The 21,353-nt window shown below is 40.6% G+C and overlaps 2 protein-coding genes across 4 annotated transcripts; one reads left to right on the forward strand and one right to left on the reverse strand.

Annotated features, from left to right (window-relative positions):
• Positions 1–1,240: 1,240 nt before the first annotated feature.
• Positions 1,241–3,177, forward strand: LOC104903513 (uncharacterized). The gene is made up of 3 exons (XM_048641635.2): positions 1,241–1,595; positions 1,745–2,554; positions 2,638–3,177. The coding sequence occupies exons 2-3, from the start codon at positions 1,856–1,858 to the stop codon at positions 3,175–3,177; spliced, it is 1,239 nt and encodes a 412-aa protein (XP_048497592.2). The 5' UTR covers positions 1,241–1,595; positions 1,745–1,855.
• Positions 3,178–11,710: 8,533 nt separating this feature from the next.
• LOC104889391 (hypothetical protein) lies at positions 11,711–21,005 on the reverse strand. Of its 3 annotated transcripts, XM_057393167.1 has the most exons (10): positions 19,562–21,005; positions 18,086–18,307; positions 17,649–17,896; positions 17,224–17,363; positions 14,773–17,099; positions 13,953–13,995; positions 13,749–13,855; positions 13,545–13,652; positions 12,903–13,046; positions 11,711–12,053 (listed from the first exon to the last, which is right to left on the reverse strand). In XM_057393167.1, exons 1-5 carry the CDS (start codon positions 20,217–20,219, stop codon positions 16,967–16,969), a joined length of 1,401 nt encoding a protein of 466 aa, XP_057249150.1. In that variant the 5' UTR covers positions 20,220–21,005; the 3' UTR covers positions 11,711–12,053; positions 12,903–13,046; positions 13,545–13,652; positions 13,749–13,855; positions 13,953–13,995; positions 14,773–16,966. The 3 variants fall into 3 exon arrangements, with proteins under 3 accessions (XP_057249150.1, XP_010672900.2, XP_057249149.1); XM_010674598.4 differs by lacking the exon at positions 12,903–13,046; XM_057393166.1 differs by lacking the exons at positions 12,903–13,046; positions 13,953–13,995.
• Positions 21,006–21,353: the final 348 nt, after the last annotated feature.

The following is a 21,353-nucleotide window of genomic DNA, read 5'->3' on the forward strand; positions in this document are numbered from 1 at the left end:
GCTTTTTCTTGACTTGTATTTTCCGGGTTTTACCTTGCTTTGGTTTTCGTGATTTTTCGGTGGTTTTCCGGTCCAAGGTCTCAGCTTTTGGTGTTTTGGAGTTTTATCTGTCTTTTCGGCAAGTTTCGCTCCCTGTCTCTTCTCTTTTTTCGGCGATTTTACACTTCCAGGTAATTACATACTTCTTCCCTCATTTCCGTTTCTTTTTCTTGTGTTTGCCATGTCGGACCAATCTGATAGCCAAAATGCCTTCAATGAGGTTTTTATGATTGAAAGTGACCCTTCTTCCCCCTCTATTGACCAAGCCTATGAGTCTGACCCTAGCCCTGTGGGAAGAACTAGGTTGTTGGCGGACATACCCCCTACTGTTGATAGAGAAAAAGAGTTGAGGTCTAAGTTCCTTAACGACCCTGCTACTCCTGAGGAGCAAAATCTGACTTTGAAATATCTGAATGCTAGCCAGAGTGGTGATAAGCAGACGCTTAGGGAACTTAGGCATCAGATTTTAGCTAGGCGCACCCGTAGGCACCCGCCAACAGATGCGTCCCTGGTCTTGATGTCCTTCCTCTTAGGGAACATGCTTGGTTAGATAGCTTGGCGGATGCGGGGGTTAGAGTTTCGTCCGACTTTTACGACCGTTTGCAGGAGTGCACCACTCCTAACCCCCCTATTGTTGATTTAGGTGACGACAGTGCTTCACCTGCTATGGCCCAAGAGGACAATACTGAGGTTGTTTATCAGCGTCGCACTGGAGTGGCGGCTTCCAAAGCCCCAATGGTTGAAGAGAGTTCTCGGTCGGGCCGAGAGGGGGTGATGAGGTGGGTCCTGGAACCAATGCTGTCTGGCTTCCTGAGGACGCCTGTAATGGTCCTCTTTCTGTAGTGATAGATGAGTCCTGGCGTCGAGAGGCTTTGGAGTTGCATTATCCCCGGGTGGCCCGGGATTTATACCACATGCCGGCCCCTTACCGATTGATTGTGCCGTCAGAAGGATCTATTATAACGGACTGTCCTCCCGGTCATGTGGCCGTTTACACACATCACTTCGAGTTTGGTCTCCGTTTTCCTCTGGATTCCTTTTTGGTGGAGATTTTGAATGCCTTCAACGTTTGCTTGGCCCAACTGACTCCTCTGGCCGTCCGCAACCTTATTGCGTATATAGGGTGATACGCTTTCTGGACTTTCCCCCTACCCTCAATTTGTTCCCCATCTTCATTGGTTGAAGAAGAACGGGTCTCCCGTCTGGCTGGATGGTGGTCTCTTATGACGGCTGATAAGAAGATGACGGTTCAGCCCAAGATGACCAGCCTGAAAGGCTGGCAGGATGCCTTCTTCTGGGTACGGGTGCCGGACGACTACCCTGTACGCCGCCATTTTACTGAACCTGCTCCGCATATGGAGCACTTGACTCTGAAGCCGCTAACTGGGGAAGAGTTAGCGGCTTATGATTACTTTGATTCGGTCGATTACGATATCACTTATGAGGATGGGAGAGTTGTTAAGTCTAAAGAGCCTTCAACCTGGCTTCCCCATACGAAGTACATCTTGGGGACAAGCCCTTGTCGGCTCTCTTATTGTCTCCTGCCCATGAGAATGGTAAGTAATGTTGTCGGATTGGTCCGTTTGATGGCGGCAACATATGTATAAGATTATTATGTTCATTTTATACATGCACATATATATATTTAATCGTCCTGATGATGTCTTTTCCCTTTTTTTTTTTTTTTTTTTTTTTTTTTTCGCAGGTCTTGGCTGCCTTGATCTTGACATTCTTGGCGTCGACGACGACTATAAACCACTAACACATTTACCTGCTCCTCCTCCTTCCGACTACCTGACAATGCACAGTGCTACCAATGGTCGCCGGGGAGGGAACCGTCATGGCCCCCAAACCGCTCCGAGAAGGGGTCGTGGCGCGTCTACCAGCACTCGCGTCCCTGTGGTTGCAGCCACTTCTTGCCAACTCACCTACCGTCCCCTTGAGGTCCTCCACCACCAGGACCGTCACCAGGGGTGGCACTTTGAATAGGAGGCGTTCCCGGGAACAAGCTGCTGAGGACTCTGCCGCCAACAAGAGGCAGGCAGTAGAGGGCCCATCTGTCAATGAAGTCCTTGTAGAGGACTTGGATCCTTCTGCTGAGGAAGTACGAGATGAGGGCGCCACTGATCCTGGTGCCGGCACAGCTGTGGGTGGTTCTCTGGTATCTCAAAACACTTCTTCTATTAAGGAGAAGTTGAGAGAGCTGATTGCCACTCCTAGCTTCCTCTCCAACCTTTCTCCTGGGATCTTTTATAGGTTCCGGGAATGGATTGAGAAGAAGGAGGTGCCGTTAAGCGACACGGTGGCGGCCGCTTTTGCTCCTCAGACTGTGACCCCTGGCAAGATCTATCAGCCAAATTGGGACGTCAGGGAGGATGAATCCTTGTACTCTGACATCCCTGAGAACGGTGGCATTCTTGCCTACCGTATTCTCAAGGGTATGCAGCTGCCCTTGGATCGCCCTTCAGGCTCTCTGAAGACTCCAGCTGCTAGGCTGGCTCATGACCAGTTAGTGGTATGATTTTAACTCTTCTCTTTCTTTTCTTTCTCTTTTTTTTTTTTTTTTTTTTTGCTAACGTTCCTTACTTTCTTTCATAGGCCAACAATGCTGCTATCGAGCTGATAGAGCAGTACTTGGAGTACCAGAGGCTGGCGGATTCCTACAAAACCTCGCTGGAGACTTGCCAGGAGTTACTTCAGGAGGCCGAGAAGAAGGTGGCGCCTCTAGAGGATGAAGTGGCGACCTTGAGGGACAGGGCGTCACTCCTGGAAGAGACTGAAGAGAATGTTAAAGCTCTGACTAAGGCGGTGGAGGTCGCTAATAATGAGAAAGAGATAGTGCTTGTTCTGGACGCCTCCCCGCGTGAGGCTCGGGGGGCCGCCAACGCTGTTGCTGAGTTCAAAGCGTCCGATGAGTATGTGGCGGAGCTGCATAAGAGATATGACGGTGGCTGGGCCGCTGCTATGAGATGTGTCTGCAAAACCGTTCCAGGCTTTGACTGGAACGTTATTGAAGATGCTCATGCGGCGGGCCAACATCTGTCACCTTTTGAGGGGGATTCTAACTTTGCGGATGAGGACGCCATAGCAGATGTGGATCCCCGGGAGCCCACGACGCCAGGACCTCATGCCCCTTGAAGCTTTTGGCGGCCATCTACCAGCTCTTCCTGTTCTTCAAACAGTCTTTAGTTTTTGTTTTTTGCATCCGAGTTTGTAATATCTTTTTTGAACTATTGGTGTTGTAACTCGCCCTTTGGTGGCGCCTTGAACTATTACTTTGTTTTATTTCTCTAAGTACTTTTTGCTATGACTAAAAGCCTTTTTTCATATTGGCCGCCATAATTTTTTTTGTAGTTGGCCGCCAAGCCAGTAGCTTTTAATCTATGAAAAGTACTTCTAAAGTCTGATTGTTTATTTTTGCTTATCGTCCGTATGCTGATGTGACCGTCAATATATTTTTAGCCTGTTATATGGCTTTAGGTTGTGTGCTAGGTCTGTCATATGACCGTTAATGTACTTAGCCTGTTATATGGCTTTAGTTTGTGTGCTAGGTCTGTCATATGACCGTTAATGCACTTAGCCTGTTATATGGCTTTAGTTTTGTGCTAGGTCTGTCATATGACCGTTAATGCACTTAGCCTGTTATATGGCTTTAGTTTGTGTGCTAGGTCTGTCATATGACCGTTAATGCACTTACTTTTTTCCGACAAAGAATACGATACAATAACAAACAAAGAATTTATCAGGACGCTAGTGTAGGTTTTATTATCTGTGTAATTCAATCAAGGGCTCTTGGCCAATTACAATTATTGCCTACACATAATATTTTTCAGAACATCCGCATTCCAGCAATTCTTGAGTTCTTTTCCGTCCATATCTTTAAGGATAAAGGAACCGGGGCCTATCTTCTTAGCGATTATGTACGGGCCTTCCCAGTTTCAGTTAGCTTCCCTCAGCATGCGCTTTACCAGTGGCGGCTGTTCTCCTGAGGACGAGATCATTGACCTCCAGCTGTCTTTCCCAGACTCTCTTGTTGTAGGCCTTGCTAATTCTGTTCTTATAAGCAGCTGCTCTTAATTCCGCCATGAGCCTTACCTCGGGTAAGAAATCCAGACTTTCTTGAGAGCCTGCCATTCGCGTCTAGATCCTGATGTTTCACCCGGTATGAGGGCAGACCCACCTCGACCGGCAACACTGCTTCTGCTCCGAAAGCCAGTTTGAAAGGATTTTCTCCCGTCGCTTCTTTCTGTTGTTCTGTTCGACCATAGGACGGCAGGCACCATATCTGCCCATTTTCCCTTAAATTCATCCAGCTTCTTCTTTAGGGCGTTTAGGATTTGTTTATTCGCGGCCTCCGCCTGGCCATTGCTTTGTGGGTGGCACACAGCTGAGTATGCGAATTTTACTCTGTACTCTGTCAGGAAAGCTTGAATTGGACGACAGTCGAACTGGACGCCATGGTCAAAAACAATAGCCATGAGAATCCCAATCCTTGTCATTATATTCTGCCAAATGAATCTCTTGACTTGGTGGGCTTTAATTTGAACTGTTGGTTCTGCTTCTATCCACTTTGTGAATAATCTATGCCCACTATCAAGAACTTCCTTCCCCCGGCTTTTGTAAACGGCCCCAGGATATCCATCCCCACTGCGCAAAGGGATGGGCAAAATATGGGCTGCAGATCGTTGGCTGGTCTGTTGATGACGGGAGCAAATCTTTGACACTTGTCACATTTTTTGACATAGCTCTGAGCATCCGCCAGCATGGTTGGCCAGTAGAACCCGCCCTTAGCGCCTTTAACGCTAAAGCTTTTCCTCCGATGTGATTCCGCAAATGCCCTCATGTATTTCTCCAGTATCTTCTTCGCTTCCCATGCCGTTGCGCACTTTAGTAGAGGCAGGCTAAATGACTTTCTGTATAGCTCATCCCTGTATATGATGTACCAGTTTGCCTGTCGTCTTAATTTCTTCGCGACGAAGGGATTGCTTGGGAGTACCCCTGTCAGTTTGTACGCCACCAGCTCACTGAACCATTCCCCTGCTGGTTTACCATGTTGACGGTCACAATCTCTTCTAAAATGCTTTGTCTTTTTGCATGTCTATGGTGACTGTCCTTTCAACGTTGAATGAATTGGAGCTGGCTAGCTTAGAAAGAGCATCTGCTTTTGCGTTCTCCGCTCGCGTGTATGGCCTGCACTTCGAAAGCCGAAGCTGAGCTATCAACTCTTTGCCTTCTGCACATACTTCGCCATGTTTACCCTCTAACTTCAAAGTCCCCTTTAGCTGGCCGCTAACCAATTGAGGAATCAGTCTTTAGTAGTACTTGCTGGGCGCCAGCCGCCAAGCACATTCTCAGACCAGCTATGGCTGCTTCATATTCGCTTCATTGTTTGATGCTGGGAAACCGAATCTGATAGCGTACTGAAAAGTGTTACCTTCCGGGTTGTCATTACTATACCGGCTCCCGAGCCGCTATCAGCGGCGGATCCATCTACCTCCAAAAGCCAACTTTCTTTCTGCTCTATTTCTTCTTCCTCATACGAGGCTTCCACCATGAAATCCGCCAAGGCCTGAGCTTTAATGGCGGTTCTGGGCTTGTATTGAATATCATACTCGATAGCTCTACGGCCCATTTCAGCAGACGACCCGAGCTATCCATCTTCTGAAGAGCTTTTTCCAGTGGTTGATTTGTGAGCACCTGGATGGGATGACAATCGAAGTATGGCCTGAGTTTCCTGGCTGCTATGATGACCGCCAAGGCCATCTTTTTACCAACTGGTAACGGCTTCCGGGCCGTTAAGGATATGGCTTATAAAGTATATGGGGCACTGTCGTTTCTCCTTCTCCACCAATAGTACGGCCGCGACCGTCTTTGGTGACGCTGAAACATACAACTGCAGTACGTCCCCTGTTTCGGTCTTGTGATTGTAGGTAATTTTTTCAAGTGCTCTTTCACAGCCGCGAAGGCTTTGCTCTGGTCTTCCCCCATTCGAACTTTTTGTTTCCCCTTAACAAAGCGAAGAAAGGCAAGGCCTTGTCGGCTGACTTGGAGATAAATCGAGTAAGTGATGCCATTCTCCTGTTAACCTTGGATGTCTTTCACCCCTTTAGGTTCTGGCAAGGTCATGATTGCCTGAATCTTTTCCGGATTCGCATCTATTCCTCTTTTGCTGACAAGAAACCCAAGAAACTTCCCAGCCTTTACTCCGAACACACATTTTTTAGGATTAAGCTTCATCTGGTACCTTCTCAGCGTTCTAAATGTTTCAGCCAAATCCTCAGGTGCTCGCGGTCAGATTTACTTTTGACAATGGAGTCGTCAACATAAGCTTCTATGTTTCTGCCTCTCTGATCCGCAAATACTTATCGACCAACTTCTGGTAAGTGGCTCCGGCATTACGAAGCCCAAAAGGCATCGCCTTGTATTGTAAACTCCACATCTGTTATAAATGCCGTCTTCTTTCTATCTGCTCAAGTAACTGATTTGATGATATCCTGAGAATGCATCCATAAAGCTGAGCAGAGCATGGCCGCTAGTAGAATCTACTAGCTGGTCTATCCTAGGCAAAGGATAGCAGTCTTTTGGGCAGGCCCTATTGAGATCCGTGAAGTCCACACACATTCTCCATTGGCCGTTCGCTTTCTTTACCATAACGACGTTAGCCAACCATTCTGGGTAGTCACATGGCTCGATAAACCCCGCCGCTAACAATTTATCTACCTCCTCTTTTATGGCTTTATTCTTGTCTGCCGAAAAATTTCTTTTCTTCTGCTTGATTGGACGGACGGCACCATCTACATTTAAGCGATGGACAATTACAGAGGGATCTATCCCTGGCATCTCATCAGCGGAGAACGCGAAGACGTCTGCATTCTCTCTTAAAGTGCACCAAATTGACCTCACCTCCGGATCTATATCGTCCCTACAGCCACCGTCCTCGGGATCTTCTGCCAGCATTTCTTGTTGAGTTTCCCCATCAGGCTTGGCCTTGGCGTATCCTCTGGCCTGGCCTCTAACTCCTCCATTGATATTTCCATCATCTCCTCCTTATCTTTTTGACCCTTTCTCTCCTTGTTCATTCATCGCGGCCCTTCTTTGAGCCCTTCTTTGCTTTCTCCCGGGTGGATTTGCTTCTTCCACTGGCATCCTCCTAGCTGGCTGTTTCAAGGTTGTCAAATAGCATGACTTTGCTGCCTCCTGGTTCCCCTCAGCTTAGCTGTCATCCCTTCATTAGTGACAACAGCATTGTCAGATGATAAGTGGAAACGACACCTTGGACATCATGTATCAGAGGCGTCCCACTATGGCGTTGTAGGCCCAGGAACGTCTACCACCAGAAATTCAGTCATGACATCCCGTACTTCGTTGCCGTCTCCTATTCGGACCGGGAGGCTCACCAAACCTTCTGGAGTTACAGACGCCCCGGTGAATCCAATTACAGGATATCGGACTGGCTTCAAGTATTCTCGTCCTATCATCAATTTTTCGAACGTTGAGAGATACAGGATGTTAGCTGAGCTTCCACCGTCTACCAGGATCCTATGGACCAAACAATTCGAAATTCTTAAGTGACCACCAATGGGTCATCATGAGGGAAGACCACATGCTCTGCGTCTTTCAGGTGAAAGTCATTGCCGGCATGGCTGGCGGATGCCTCCACTTCATGCTCTCATTGAAATTGACTTGGTGCCTGAATTCCTTCAGGCTGGCTTTGGCTCCATTCACACTACCTCCATGAATAGGTCCGCCACTGATGACGTGAATTTCACTTATCCTTGATTGAACGTTTTTTGACTGGTTTCACCAGATCTCCTTCTTTCGTCTGTGCTTTATATTGGCTGAAATAGCCCTTCTCAACAAATCTTCTAGATTATCTTTCAAGTGACGACAATCTTCCGTGACATGGCCGTGATCCCCATGGAAATCACACCATTTGCTTTTATCACGATTTTTGTGGAACATAGGTTTAGGACGCTGCCATTTGTCGCTATCCTTGTTCTTCAAAAAGATCTGACTTCTTGAGGTAGTCAGCTGGGTGTACGCGTCAAATCTGTCTCTGCGCTCACCTCCTTCCCGAACATCCTCTCACGATCCCTACGATCGCGGTCATACCTTTCGCCATCCCTTTCTCGTTCATCTCCTTTTTACCATATGCGACTCTTGTCGTCTATCATCTCGGACGCGATCAGATTCACGGCCCTTATCTTTCTTTTGCTTGTCCTCTTTCTTTTCAGATTCACGGTTGCCCACAGCTTTGTCAAACTCTTCCCCTCTGATATAATCATTTGCTTTACCAGGACGGGCCCAGAGTGGTGTAAGATTTACGACCCAGATAATTTCGAAATGGTGACCCTCCTTGAGGCCAGTCATCAAGGCTAGCACCGCTACATCTTGCTGTAAGCGTGGAATTGAAACGGCTTCAACATTAAAACGACCGATATAGTCCCTTAAACTTTCATTTGCCCCCTGCTTGACAGACAATAACTCTCCCGTGGTACGCTCGCGGCGCCTATTACTGACGAAGTGAGTACTGAATGTGGACGACAACTGGGAGAAGCTAGAGATGCTACCTGGCTTTAGACTTTTGAACCAAGTCTGGGCTAGCCTGTCAAGTGGACGGGAAGACCTTGCACCATATGGCATCTACATCAGTGTAAAGGAACATGTGACCTTCGTAAGCAGCCACGTGGTCATCTGGATCCGAAGTGCCATCATACTTGGAGGTTGGCATCTTGATTCTCGTCATTGGATGGTTCAAAATATCCATAGTGAAGGGGGAGAGCTTAGGCTTAATGAGTAGGTGACCTCCCATCGAATAGTTACTAGCGCCTGAGGCACTGTACTCACGACGGGAGCCACCCTGGGCCTCTTCCTCTGAATGATACAATTCTTCTGTCTCCAGAATGTCTTCTTCATAGTCTGACTGATCAATCCTTTTTTCCATCTCTCGTCCGCTAGGGTTCAAAGATCGCATTTCCAAGGGGGTGCCGTCGCGTTCTACCGGCCGTGACCAGTGGTCGCTTACGTGCACCGCCAGCTGGTTGATTGGGTGTGTTTGTTGGGGGTTGGCAGTCAACATTTGAATGAAAGAAGCCACAGTTTGCAGCTGTTCAGGTGAGAATTGACTTAGCTGAGCTAAATTGAGAGGTACATTACTATTTGGTGTCTGTCCCTCGGGAGATTGGTAGTTGAATTGTGGGTTTCCTATCGCCCCAGTGATGACTGGCTGCGACGAGGTCTGGCGACATCTTATCCTTGGATCCTTGATTTGTGTTGTTTACGTCACCCATGATTGCTTCTTCGCTAAGGTTGGGAGGCCCCCTCCTTCTAGCGCCAAATTGTTTCGGTTTGAAACGGTTAGCGTCCTCGCAAGAGTCCGCCAAGTCTGGAGAGCTCACGTCCTTGCTGGAAAGCTGCACAGGATGCAAACGTAAACTACCCTCGGGGTGGTTTTGAGGAAACCCCCTCCGACGCTCAAGTCAGATATTTGGACCAATAGGATGTAGAGAGAGAAATAAGAGAGAGAGAGATAAGCTATTTTTTAGTGTGTAAGAGAATGTACTGCAGAAATAGTACCATTGGGGTATTTATAGAAGTACTATTCCTCTGACAGGACGTATGATCCTTTGACACGTGTAGGGCTGTGACGCATTTGACAGGTGGGAAGATTCCCTCTATATTGTCTTGTTAGGCGTCCGCCAACACTGCCGGTCCCAGGTGATGAACTGGCTCGAACGATCCCTTTAATGGTTTTATCGCACTCGCGTCCATAGGTACATTCGCGGTCGCTAGTGAGAAGGCCGTTAATGAACTTGGGTTATACCCATACATATGTAATAAAAATTCATGAAGAAAAAGAGGTACTTGGAACAAAGACATTGTCATGATCATCATCATGAATATCGATATGAGAATGTCTTTACAGTACTACTTAAAAATTCATGATTGCTGTGACATGTTCAAAAACACCTGGTTTGCAATCAATAATTAACGACCCTTCCTTCTGCTAGGATATTCAATCATAATTTGAAAGAATCGATCATGATTCACTTACATCAATGCAACAATTTTAGCTAAGTGTATGGAGGTTGTCCAAGTTTCATACTAGTTCATTAGACCTCTCGAAACAGTCATGGTCAACCTGTCGAGGTGTGATGCGCATATCAAGAAAGGAATCTTCATGAGACCGGTATGGAAAATAGTCTCATTTATATGCGCCTTATCAATATTCTTTGTACGTGCCATGTATAATGGGATTGGGCATGATCCATCTACACCACAGTTGGACTATGGCCCGAAGAGTGATAAAACGCTCATCATGAGCGGTTGTCACTGCCCACTCACAAGGATAAATGTGTAATTTAACAATTGCAAAAAGGACAAAATGGTAATTTAACAATTAAATGAAGTCAATATAATATTAGGGAAGTTAACATTTTTGTTGATAATTGTTGTGGGTTTATCCCAACAAAAGAGAGATACACAAATAGGGGTTGAGTTAACAAAAACATGGGTTTCAAACACACAAACACGGGGTTTAACAATAACAAGAGTTTCAAATACACAAGCATGAGTTTGTATCAATAATCAAATGTACTTTTTAGAGGGGGGGGGGGGAGCTGAATGGGACACACAAATCAATGCAACATTTTGCTTTATGACAGCGATCACATGTTTACTTTTTCAGAAACAGCGGTTGAGTTAACAAAAACATTGAGCTTAACAATAATAGGGGTTTCAAATACACAAATATGGGTCTGTTTTTTTTTTCTGACAGAGGTGTCACATCAACCTTTTTTTAATAATATATGGTTGTAAGTGGGCGCAATAACCGTTCATGATGAGTGTTTTATCACTACTCCCATAATCCGATAGGCCTAAAGATAAGTATTGAATAAAAAAATAAAAACTTGATTGAGCAAATAGGAGAGATGTCCTATCATTATAAGGATTTTCTCAGGAGTATAAATACCCATGACCAGAGTTATTAAGGTACGTTCTTAATCATAGTTATATAGTATTTGAGAGCTACCGATGTTTTCTTTACTGACTTAGGCAGCAAAGGGGAATTCTTCAAATCAACTTCCGCAGCTTGTTAACGTGGAGTTACCAGTTGATCCCTTATAAACTATTCAGTGCTGGAACACAAACATTATATGTTCAGGGAACGGTAGAGATAATAAATGTATACTATTAGATAAAATGCACCCTTCATGAACAAGTTCTTGAAATTTTCAGCATACATCGAAATGTTTTGGAGATTTTAGACCGACTAAAATGGAAATTCTGGACAGCTTTGGGATGAGAGTCGATTCTTGTCTTGGATAAGAGTGGATTACCTTAAATTCATCAGCAAGATTAACTTCAGCACGAATTAATAGATATTACTACATTTAACTTCATATAACTCTTGTCACAAAAACAAAACTAAAAATCATATAACTAATCCGTCGGAAAAAAAAAAAGGAACTTCATATATTTAATCTTTTATTAGTAGGGAGGTTTTGACAAATATTTTATTAGTAGGGAGGTTTTATGTGCACAAAAACTCTTGAGTAATTTGCCGCCTTGGAAAGTTGGAATGGCTGTAGAGTGTTCAAATAAAGAAATTTGCACAAACCCTTCTAACAATTTTAACCCCATGGAGCATGGATCATCTGCAACAATCATATTATGAACCAAAGGCGGTGGTTTACTCTTACCAGTTTCTTAGCACCTCAAGAGTGCAACATCAGCATACATAGTCTAAAACAAAGCATACCAATAATTTGTTAAGTTTCAACTTCTACACTCAAAGATGTCCTTGAATTATACAGTGAACATCCATCCAAAATGTCATAAATCTCGGAATTGTCACAATGCAGCCTAAATTCAAGTTCTCTTCCCTGCTCTTTCTTCTACACAAGTCTTAAATTTTCACACTAAGTCAATCCAGTTCTAGAGATCCAATGGGCTTCAAAAGTTTGTATACACTGAGGTAACTTGAGGTTGTTCTTTGTCAATCGTGACTCGATCTGCAAAACAAAAGCCATGAGAATTGCGTCAAGGCAGCTCTTCATGTAAATCATTGCGGTTTAGAATGAAATGTATGTGCAATATCACAACCTCGACAGGACTAAAAGGAAGACTCCTATAAAAAAGCATAGGTTAGCTTTACAAGTAACTAATAGCTAGACTTTGAGTCTATGGTACTTTAATCCTCCAGTATAGGTCTTAAAAAGGCTTGGTTTTCAGGTTTTGTAAATGGGTCAACAGGCATGTCAATATCTTAACAAATTAACTCCAGTTATGGCACAATATTCTATTGACCTACTCTATCTTCGTTCAGGATTTGCGCACATACTGTATTTCCAGTGCAAGGTTACAGTAACATAGACATATGAACAAGAACTTTCTGGCAAATGTGCTGAGAGGCTTGTATCATATAGCTGATGCAAGTTCATAGGTGAATTGACAAAGAAAAGCATACTCTATACATCCAATAAAGTAAACACACCTTATAAAGTTATAATCTTTTGATTCATTGCCAAAAAAACATAGATACAGCAAGGAAGGCCTGAACCAATCACAATGGGTTGTAGGCTTAGAAATTAGAACCGAAATTGGAAGGTAGCAACAAATCAACTAACATAAAAAACTTTTTTTTACTTCCAAATGCCAGGTACCATTTGGAAAAGCACATATGGCCTTCACATTCGGCGAAGTTACTTCATAGCTCATTCCCAAAACTCAAGAGCCAGAATCAGTTCAAATGCAGACACTTGAAATAATCATGATTTCAAATTAAAAACCAGTGGCAACACTGCTACTAATGCAGTAATCAACAGGGCATTATTACACTTAATGAAGCCCACTATTTATACCTGCATTTAAGCTATAATCACCAGTTCACCACTACATCCAGTTCTCGTAATTAGTTGTGATAAGGCCATAAGAGTACTCCAAAATGTATGCAGTCCATTTCATAAAGATAAATGAAGTGGGTGACTGGGTGTATCTGAATGTGACTGCATTTGCATGGAAGAAAAACAATCTTAGATGCTTATTCAAGCACCATAATTTTGAAATTTAGCACACGAAAGAAGAATACATTCTAGCATGTCGTTGGAAGAAAAAAACTAGAGGGAGAACGTAGTACTAGTATCTCTATGCTATCCTTCAAAAACTGGACTCAGCCGATCCTAATTTGAAGAAGTTCAAGTCAAAAACAAAGAGGCTACTTAATACAGCTTTCTAGTCTTCTATTTATCCTCCCTCCGTCAACCAAAAAAAAAAAAAAAAAGCAATCCCTTTGTTTCATAGTTCTATGGACAAGGCAAAAGGATATACTAGTACTTATCATACTTGAGATACATTTTGAGCACCATGTTCAAATTGAAAATCATGATGTCGCATCTTTTATTATTTTTTTTAAATAAAATTACCATGTCTGCAAGATAATGAATATCTAGAATACTCATGGAAACCATCATGACTCATGACGCATATATTAGTAGCCAACCAACCTATTTGGCAGTCAATTGCTCCAACTTGAGATCAGTCTCTTTGAGTGAACGGACAAGGTGACTCATGCGGTAGTCCTTCTTATTGTTCTCAACAGTGAGCTTCGCAACCTGCATAAAACCATCAATGTGAGTACAAAAACATCCTCGAGTTCCTTTCATAAATTGATAGCCATAAAGAATGGTTAATATAATTCTAAGTAGGACCTTCTCTCGCTCAGCAGCTAGCTCTGCAGTCACTTCTTTTAACTTCAACTCCAACTCTTTCACCTTCGTTGAACATTCCTCATTACCAGATCCAGCCTCAGAAATTCCTGTTTATATGGTTTTTTATTTGAAAAATAAATTAAATTTTACTGCAAAGCACTCTATTAGAAAGTACCAGGATTAGTTCAAGCATTAAGCTCATACCCTTCTTACTCGAAATCACAGTCTCAAGTTTTGACAGGCGATCCTTTGAAAGCCAAAAACACAATATTAGAAAATCTATTTATTCGATTTAGGGAAAATAGACACTGCTAAAAATTGTAGTAAGTTAGGATTGGAATCAAAGTTACCCATTTCATTAATAATACAAACATTTTTGTTCATATTGTTGTATATAGTTTATTCGAAACATAATATCACCGTCTAGATATAGCTACTAGATTAGGGTGTCGTGATACTAAGATTTCCATATACAAAATTTGACACTCAATATACTACATTTACAACATGATATACGAACATTTGTCATTGAACATACACCAGAAATAGTTATGAACTAGGCATTTCTCAAACATGTAGTAATTCTGCTTGTTTTAGATGGAAGAAATTTTTTAAATTTTTTTATCATCACATCATACCTACAAAAGAAGGTACTCAAACACTAATCAAATACTCCTTCCGCTCTTAAGTAAATGCTCGACTTTGACCTACACACTTACTAATGCACAACTTTGACCATTATACATCTAATTATTCATTACTAATATGGTCAAAATAAAATCTGCGAATAGTGTAAAAGTCAAAATGGAAAATTAACAGACACAGTATAAAATCAGAGCAGGAGTTCCAACATTCTAAGCAAGAATGAACGAATTTCAGCAAATTCCAGACACCAATTACAAGAAGCAAAAATTCAATTCAAAGAATTGAAAAATGAGGGAATTCATTCAACAATCATTTGGAACAATAATAAGAATGGAAAAGCAAAATGTGGAGACAAGACAAAAGAAAAGTAGAAGAAAACCTCGGCTTCAGAAGCTCTGTGGTAGAAAGGTTTAAGAAGATCTTTGAGACCTTCATTCGGAATTGCACAATTCGCCATTGTTGTATTGTATCTCACTGAAACCCTAAATTACTGGGTTTGCTTTTCTTTATGTAGTATACCGTCGTGGAACTTGATCGATTTGAATGCCGCACGTTGTTTGGGCAACTGCGCCGATTCCAAACCTATACTAATGTTTGGGAAATGTTAGTTTAAACTGTGGTAACTGGTATACTTCGTTTTTAACAATGAGAAATTAAGATGAATTTTTAGCCGTCTCTTACAATAATCTCAACTTTGGATTATTTCATAATAATCTAATTTTGAGGGAATTTTCTCAAAATAAACTAAAGTATCAATTTTCTTACCTACACTAATCCGTTTTAGATTTATAATATATAAAAAAATAATAGTTTGGATTATTTTGAGAAGATATTCTCTGAGGTTGGATTATTCCAAAATAATATAAAGTTGAGATTATTCATGTCAATTTTTCCTTACACAATTGCAAGAGGTTGCACATTTTTTTATTTTTTTACGAGAAGAGAGAGATGAAAAAAAAAACTCATATAATAAAAGGACAAAGCGTGAATTATGCACAGCACTATTGTGCATCTAAAAAGAACATACCATTTATATAAAAGAACACAAACTTTTTTGAACAACTTTTCTATTTTAAAAAAGAATACACAACATAAAATAAAAGAACATGTAATTTTATATTTATAAAAGAACAAAGGAGAAATTCACAAGATAGGGTCCAACTATTACCCATTTTCTTTTATAGGTCCCAACTATGAATTATTCTTTGCAGGTCCCAAGTTTACCATATTGTGATTTTTATAAGTCCTGAATTAATTATAAACGGTTTAAAATGTAATATTTTTAAATGTTCGTCCCATTTTATAGGACTTTGTCACTTGCTGAAAGTGTTCGAAGATGGTAAACATTTAAAAATCTTATCTTTTAAACCGCTTATAAGTAACGCATGACCTATGTGAATTACAAGATAGTAAACTTGGGACCTGTAGCCTGTAGGGAATAATCCATAGTTGAGACTTATAAAAGAAAATGGGTAACAGTTGAGCTCTCTCTTGTGAATTTTTCCAAGAACAAAAGGTTATAATGAAAAGAACATATAATAAATGAACATCTACACTTGTAAAAGAACATATACCTTTAAATATAAATTTGAAGAAGGAATTTTTAATTGCAAAATTTAAGGAAGCCAATAACAATAATTTTTTTAAATTATAGACTCTAAAAATGATAGAACAACTTAGTTTAGAAAACGGTGCACCATGCTCTACACGCACTTGGGTGCATGTACTTATCTGCGATAAACAGAGAAATTAAGAGATTACATAGTCAAATTTAGTATATTGACATTAATATAAAACTTTTAAATAAGAGGAATGTTGCAATAACTAATCGATTAAATTGAAGCTTAATTTTTATAATCGAACTTTTATAATGGAGTATAACAAAAAAAAAAAATTAGGTTGGTAAGATGAAAAGCCATACATGACAGAAACTTGTGGTAGGTCAACATAACCCTAGTTAGGGTACTAGACAAAGTTAGGTGGAGTAAAAAGGAATTGCCTTTCCATATGTGTCCCTAATAAGAATTGAATCCCTAACATCTTAGTTTTCTTTATTTAAAATTTTTAGTTTAATATATAATATTTGTGGTTTAAATATACAACGATTAATTGTTTTTGACAGAATTCCGTTTAGCACATTTTGGAATTAGTTTTTCGCGTTTGGAATTGTAATCTTAACCACACAATTAAAATCAAGGGCAGAGAAGTGAAAGACGAGACAAGGATTTTTTTTTTATCTCGCAAGTGTAAGGGTAGGGATTGAATCCTAGAATTCGTTAGTGAGATGGAAAATCTTACTATTTGAGTAAATTCCAATTCCTACCATGAATACTTTAATGCAAACACATTTACCATTAAATTAAATTTCCCCTAAGAACAATTCTCATAATTGAACTTAGAAAAAGAGACAAAAATTAAATGGGGTACTACTAGTCTACTACTACTACTTGTATGCATGTAAACTGCATCCTTCGGTATGAAAGGTGAATTATGAGGATATGATGCTTCTATCATTATGATGTGGAAGTTTTTTTCATTCTTTGATCCACTTAAAACATTTTACAAATGAGAAATCAAGAATCTATAGGCTTCCCCAGAAGTGAAGGCATGTAGAAAGCATGAGATTGTGCAATTTCGATTCGATCCCGGGGATCATTCATATTCTCATCCCTCAGTGCTTGGAGAATGTCTATTGGTGATTGTTCCCTGTAATTAACACAAAGCAAACCATTAACAACTATAATTAACATCTTCAAATCTATATGACATACATTGTATGCTAGGCATCTTGAAAAAGCTAGTGAATAATATGGTAGGTCAAAAATCACACCTCTTGATGAGTATCTTGTAAAGTGTCTTCAGGATTGGGCATAACTCAACAAGCGCGACCGGCTTGCTTTCTCCGTGACGAGACACGTTCAAGGAGGACTGACTCAGTAGCTCATAGAATGCTCCAACAGCTGAGACACCCTGATAAATGTCAAGCTCAAAGTCAATATACAAAAATATCCATAGAAGTGATCATATATATGCTGCCCTTAGTAAGAAAACTAGAAGGTTATTTAGGATCCTGGGAGCCATTGATCCCAACCTACTTAATGATGCTGATCAAATTATGCAGCTTGCAAACAGCTATCCAATTAATTACCTTTCAGAAAACTAATAGGCCACCACCCCAAAACGGAAAAAAAAAGGAAGGAAAAAGGATCGTCTCAGAAGTGAAGCATGAATTATGATAGTAGTTTGTAAGAGTACCTGAATCATCCCCTTTCCACTAATGCTATCCCCCATATCGAGGTTCAAACCACCCTTCGCCAGCATTTGTCCATACCATGCATTCCGTCCTTTCAATAATGTCACATATGTGTCAGCCAGCAACGGCCCAGCAAGCTTCTCAGGCTCTTCAGCCAACAAATGAGTAATGAATATCATCTCTGATGTACAGTGAGCAAAATACACTGATTTGCTTGTAGCACTTTCATTAGTGAGGGCAGCTACCATTCCTGAAAATGTAAAAAACGAAGATCGGACTTGGATTCATCATCTTTGATTAAGTTTTCATTAAAACCATATAAATGTGTTTAATTTAACCTTATTTTCGTTAAGCTTATATATGTGTCAATAATGAAAACAATCAGGAACTTCTGTAACTGAAGGTTAACTCTAATAACCCAGAACATGTAGTAGCTTACCAGCTCCAATAGCATACACATTCTTCAGACCCCCCATAACTTCATGAGTGACAAGATCACTATTGTCCCACACAATGAAATGAGGTTGTCTTAAAAACTTTGCCAGAGGTTTCCTCCATTTTTCTGCTCCACATATACGTGCGTTAGCGTATTCCTTGTTGTAGATCTCAGCGGCAATATTTGGTCCACCTAGGTAAAGGATATTCTCCATTGGAACTCCAGCTGCAGGCATGAACGAGAATGCTTAAAATTTTGAGATAAGTTTGTATCAAAAAGGGGAAAATATCATAAAATTTAATTATGGTAATATGGTGCAAAAATAATGATGACTTCTAAGAACTTTTCAGATGAGGATGACACATGAACAGTTATATAAATCAATATACAAGGCTAGTGATACAAATGCTGCAGCATCTGTTAAGCAATTTGGTACAAGTTGAATACGTGACTGTGAAAAAGCCTTCATCCCAATATGCGGTTGGCTACATGAACCAAGATCTAGTCTCTTGTAGTCGTCCAAAAGTTGATAGACATTGCCTGGGACTAGGGTCATAACTTTTCTATATTGCACCTCCCGCGAATTCCTTATGTTTCTCTCTTTTGACATGAACTGATGTAGTAGCCATCTAAACAGCAGAAAGGGGATGGCAACAGGATACAGTCATACAGACATGAAATGGCGAGGCATTCGCGCCCGTGATTCCTTCTTTCTTAAGTAGGTCATACAATAATCATGGTCATGAGTTCTTCCAAGCATGATGGTTAAAATTCTGATCCAGAACTTACGATCCTATGATTATCCGATCCCATATAGAAATCAATCCTGATCCTCGGTAGGATATTAAAGTTTGTAGGATCTCACGATCCTACTTGGACAAAACTTTGCGTAGATAGGAACTATATACGATCAAACGATTCAATCCCACGCGCAACGATAATTTGAGATTGTAAATCAATTTCAACTTGTGTTTTTGCGTTTAAATACTTTTAGGCTTAAAAGTAGGCATGTATCAACTTCATATGAGCAAGACGATGCTTTTCAGTAATTTAATTATCGGAAATATCTAGTAGGATCTCATGGTCCTAAAACCTGATTCTATAGATCCCGATCCTACACACCCTCATCGATCCAAGGTATGATTTTGATTCTGACAACCTTGCCTCTAAGAACTATGCAGTGAGTTTATTTAGTCAAGGAGTATGAACATCATTCATAATAAAACACACCCACATAAACATTGTCGTTTCCCAGTTTTTCCAATCCCCACTAGTGTTCATCAAATAGAATACTACCCTTTAATTATTTATATTCATAACATATGCAATTTTATTATAACCAATTCAGTAAGATGAAGTTTGTCGAATAAACAAGGGAAGATCAATCACAATCAGAATTCAGAAACAGGTACAAACAAGTAATTTTACGATAAACCTTATTAGAAAGTAAAAATGAAAGGGAGAAAGAGATTTTCTCACTTGCTCGGTGAATCATCTGTGTTGGAGTGATTATATGGGGAACAGGATGCAATGCAGCCTCAATTCCCTTTGACAAAGAGACGATTAGTGGAACAGAGATCCTCTCCTTCCAATACTTACTGATCTCTTCGAAAACCTCACGAGTTTCAGTCGAGGGCAATCCATTCACAACAATGTCAGCATCCCAAACCGCTTCCTGTAAGTTGGTCACAACTTTCAAAGGACAAAGTGGTGTATCAATCATGTTTAAGCAAAATCCATCCCTCAATATCTCATCTGCATAAAGAGTTCGATCACCCAACCTCGCTTCAACATACTTCAAATAAGCACAACGACGAATCAATCTCCTTAAAACATCCTCTCTTGAATTAATCACTTCAAATAGATGCTCAGCAGTTGGTCTATCAACAGCTCTTCCTGACCTCCTCCATATCCTAATTTGAACCTTATCCCGAAATTTACCATAACTGTCTTGCAGCAAAGCTGCAAATACACAACCCCAAGCACCAGCTCCAACACCTGCAATCCTTAAAGGATCACCATCAGTCTTTCCCAACAGCCTTCGGAGCTCGTCGAGCTTCTCCTCATTGCCATTCTGATGATGGATTGATCCATTACTATACAAACCATTACTCATGGCTGCAATACTCCCAACCATTTCTTTCTATGTCAATCACTCAATCCCAATTATCACAGAACATCCAAATTCACACTATCCTAATTTATGTATTTATAACAAGAGGTTTTATGCAATAATCTTGTAGCTCACTTGTACTAATAATTCTAGTAAAATTTCCTCAAACCCACTTCAAAATCTGATATGGGTATAGTTTATTTGATCCTATTACACCAAAATCAACTCTTTGTATCCCAAAATAGAATCATAGAAACCCAATTTTTAAGACAAAATCTTGATGTTGTACAAAACATAATCTTGATTGGTGGATTTTCATACCTACATCATAACTAATCACAGAAGTCTTTACTTTTATTTTTGAAGACTTGAAACATCAGGACAATTAAAAATCAGAATATTAAACAACAAATATCCCAAAGATTTCTTTGGTTACACCGTCAGGGTTTGTTCAGCTACCAAAGTTATTATCTTCCAAAACACTAAATAAAAATCTCAGTAATATAATAGTAGTAATTATAAAAGAAATGTCAAAGTTCAAACCTTTTACTTGTCAGGTTCTCCATAAAAATGACCAAGAAAAGAAACCCTGAAACATCCCATTTACTTTCCACTGGAGAATAAGTAATGCATGCAACTAACAGTTGAGAAAATTTGGTGCCCAAATTCCCAACTCAACCAAAAAGTGTGTAAAAAAGTGGATTTTAGCACATGCATTGTATAGTGCTTGAATTTATAGGAGAGAGAAACGCAACATCTACAAAGGAGTCAGGATTCAGGAGATGGCTAGATGCTACATATGGTAGCAACGTGCACATTGTGCACAAAATAACATTAGAAGGCATCCTACTAAATTAATACTCCCTCCGTTTTTTTTTTAATGTAACATTGGATTTTTCACATTTGTTGAGTCACAACTTTGACCGATAATATCTCTAGTTGTATAAAAGTAAAAATTATAAAAATATTTATTTGGAAAGTGTATACCGTGACGAATCAAACAAGATCCCACATGACTATATTTTTTCTTATGTATAAATAACAATTAATGGTCAAAGTGTATTGGATGAATAGTGTCCAAAATCAACATGTTACATCTAAAAAGAACGGAGGGAGTATGAAATTACGGAAGGTGGGTAGCCGTTTAAAAATTTTAGA

Source organism: Beta vulgaris, chromosome 3 (assembly GCF_026745355.1).
Source record: "Beta vulgaris subsp. vulgaris cultivar EL10 chromosome 3, EL10.2, whole genome shotgun sequence".
NCBI classification, from domain to species: Eukaryota; Viridiplantae; Streptophyta; class Magnoliopsida; order Caryophyllales; family Amaranthaceae; genus Beta; species Beta vulgaris.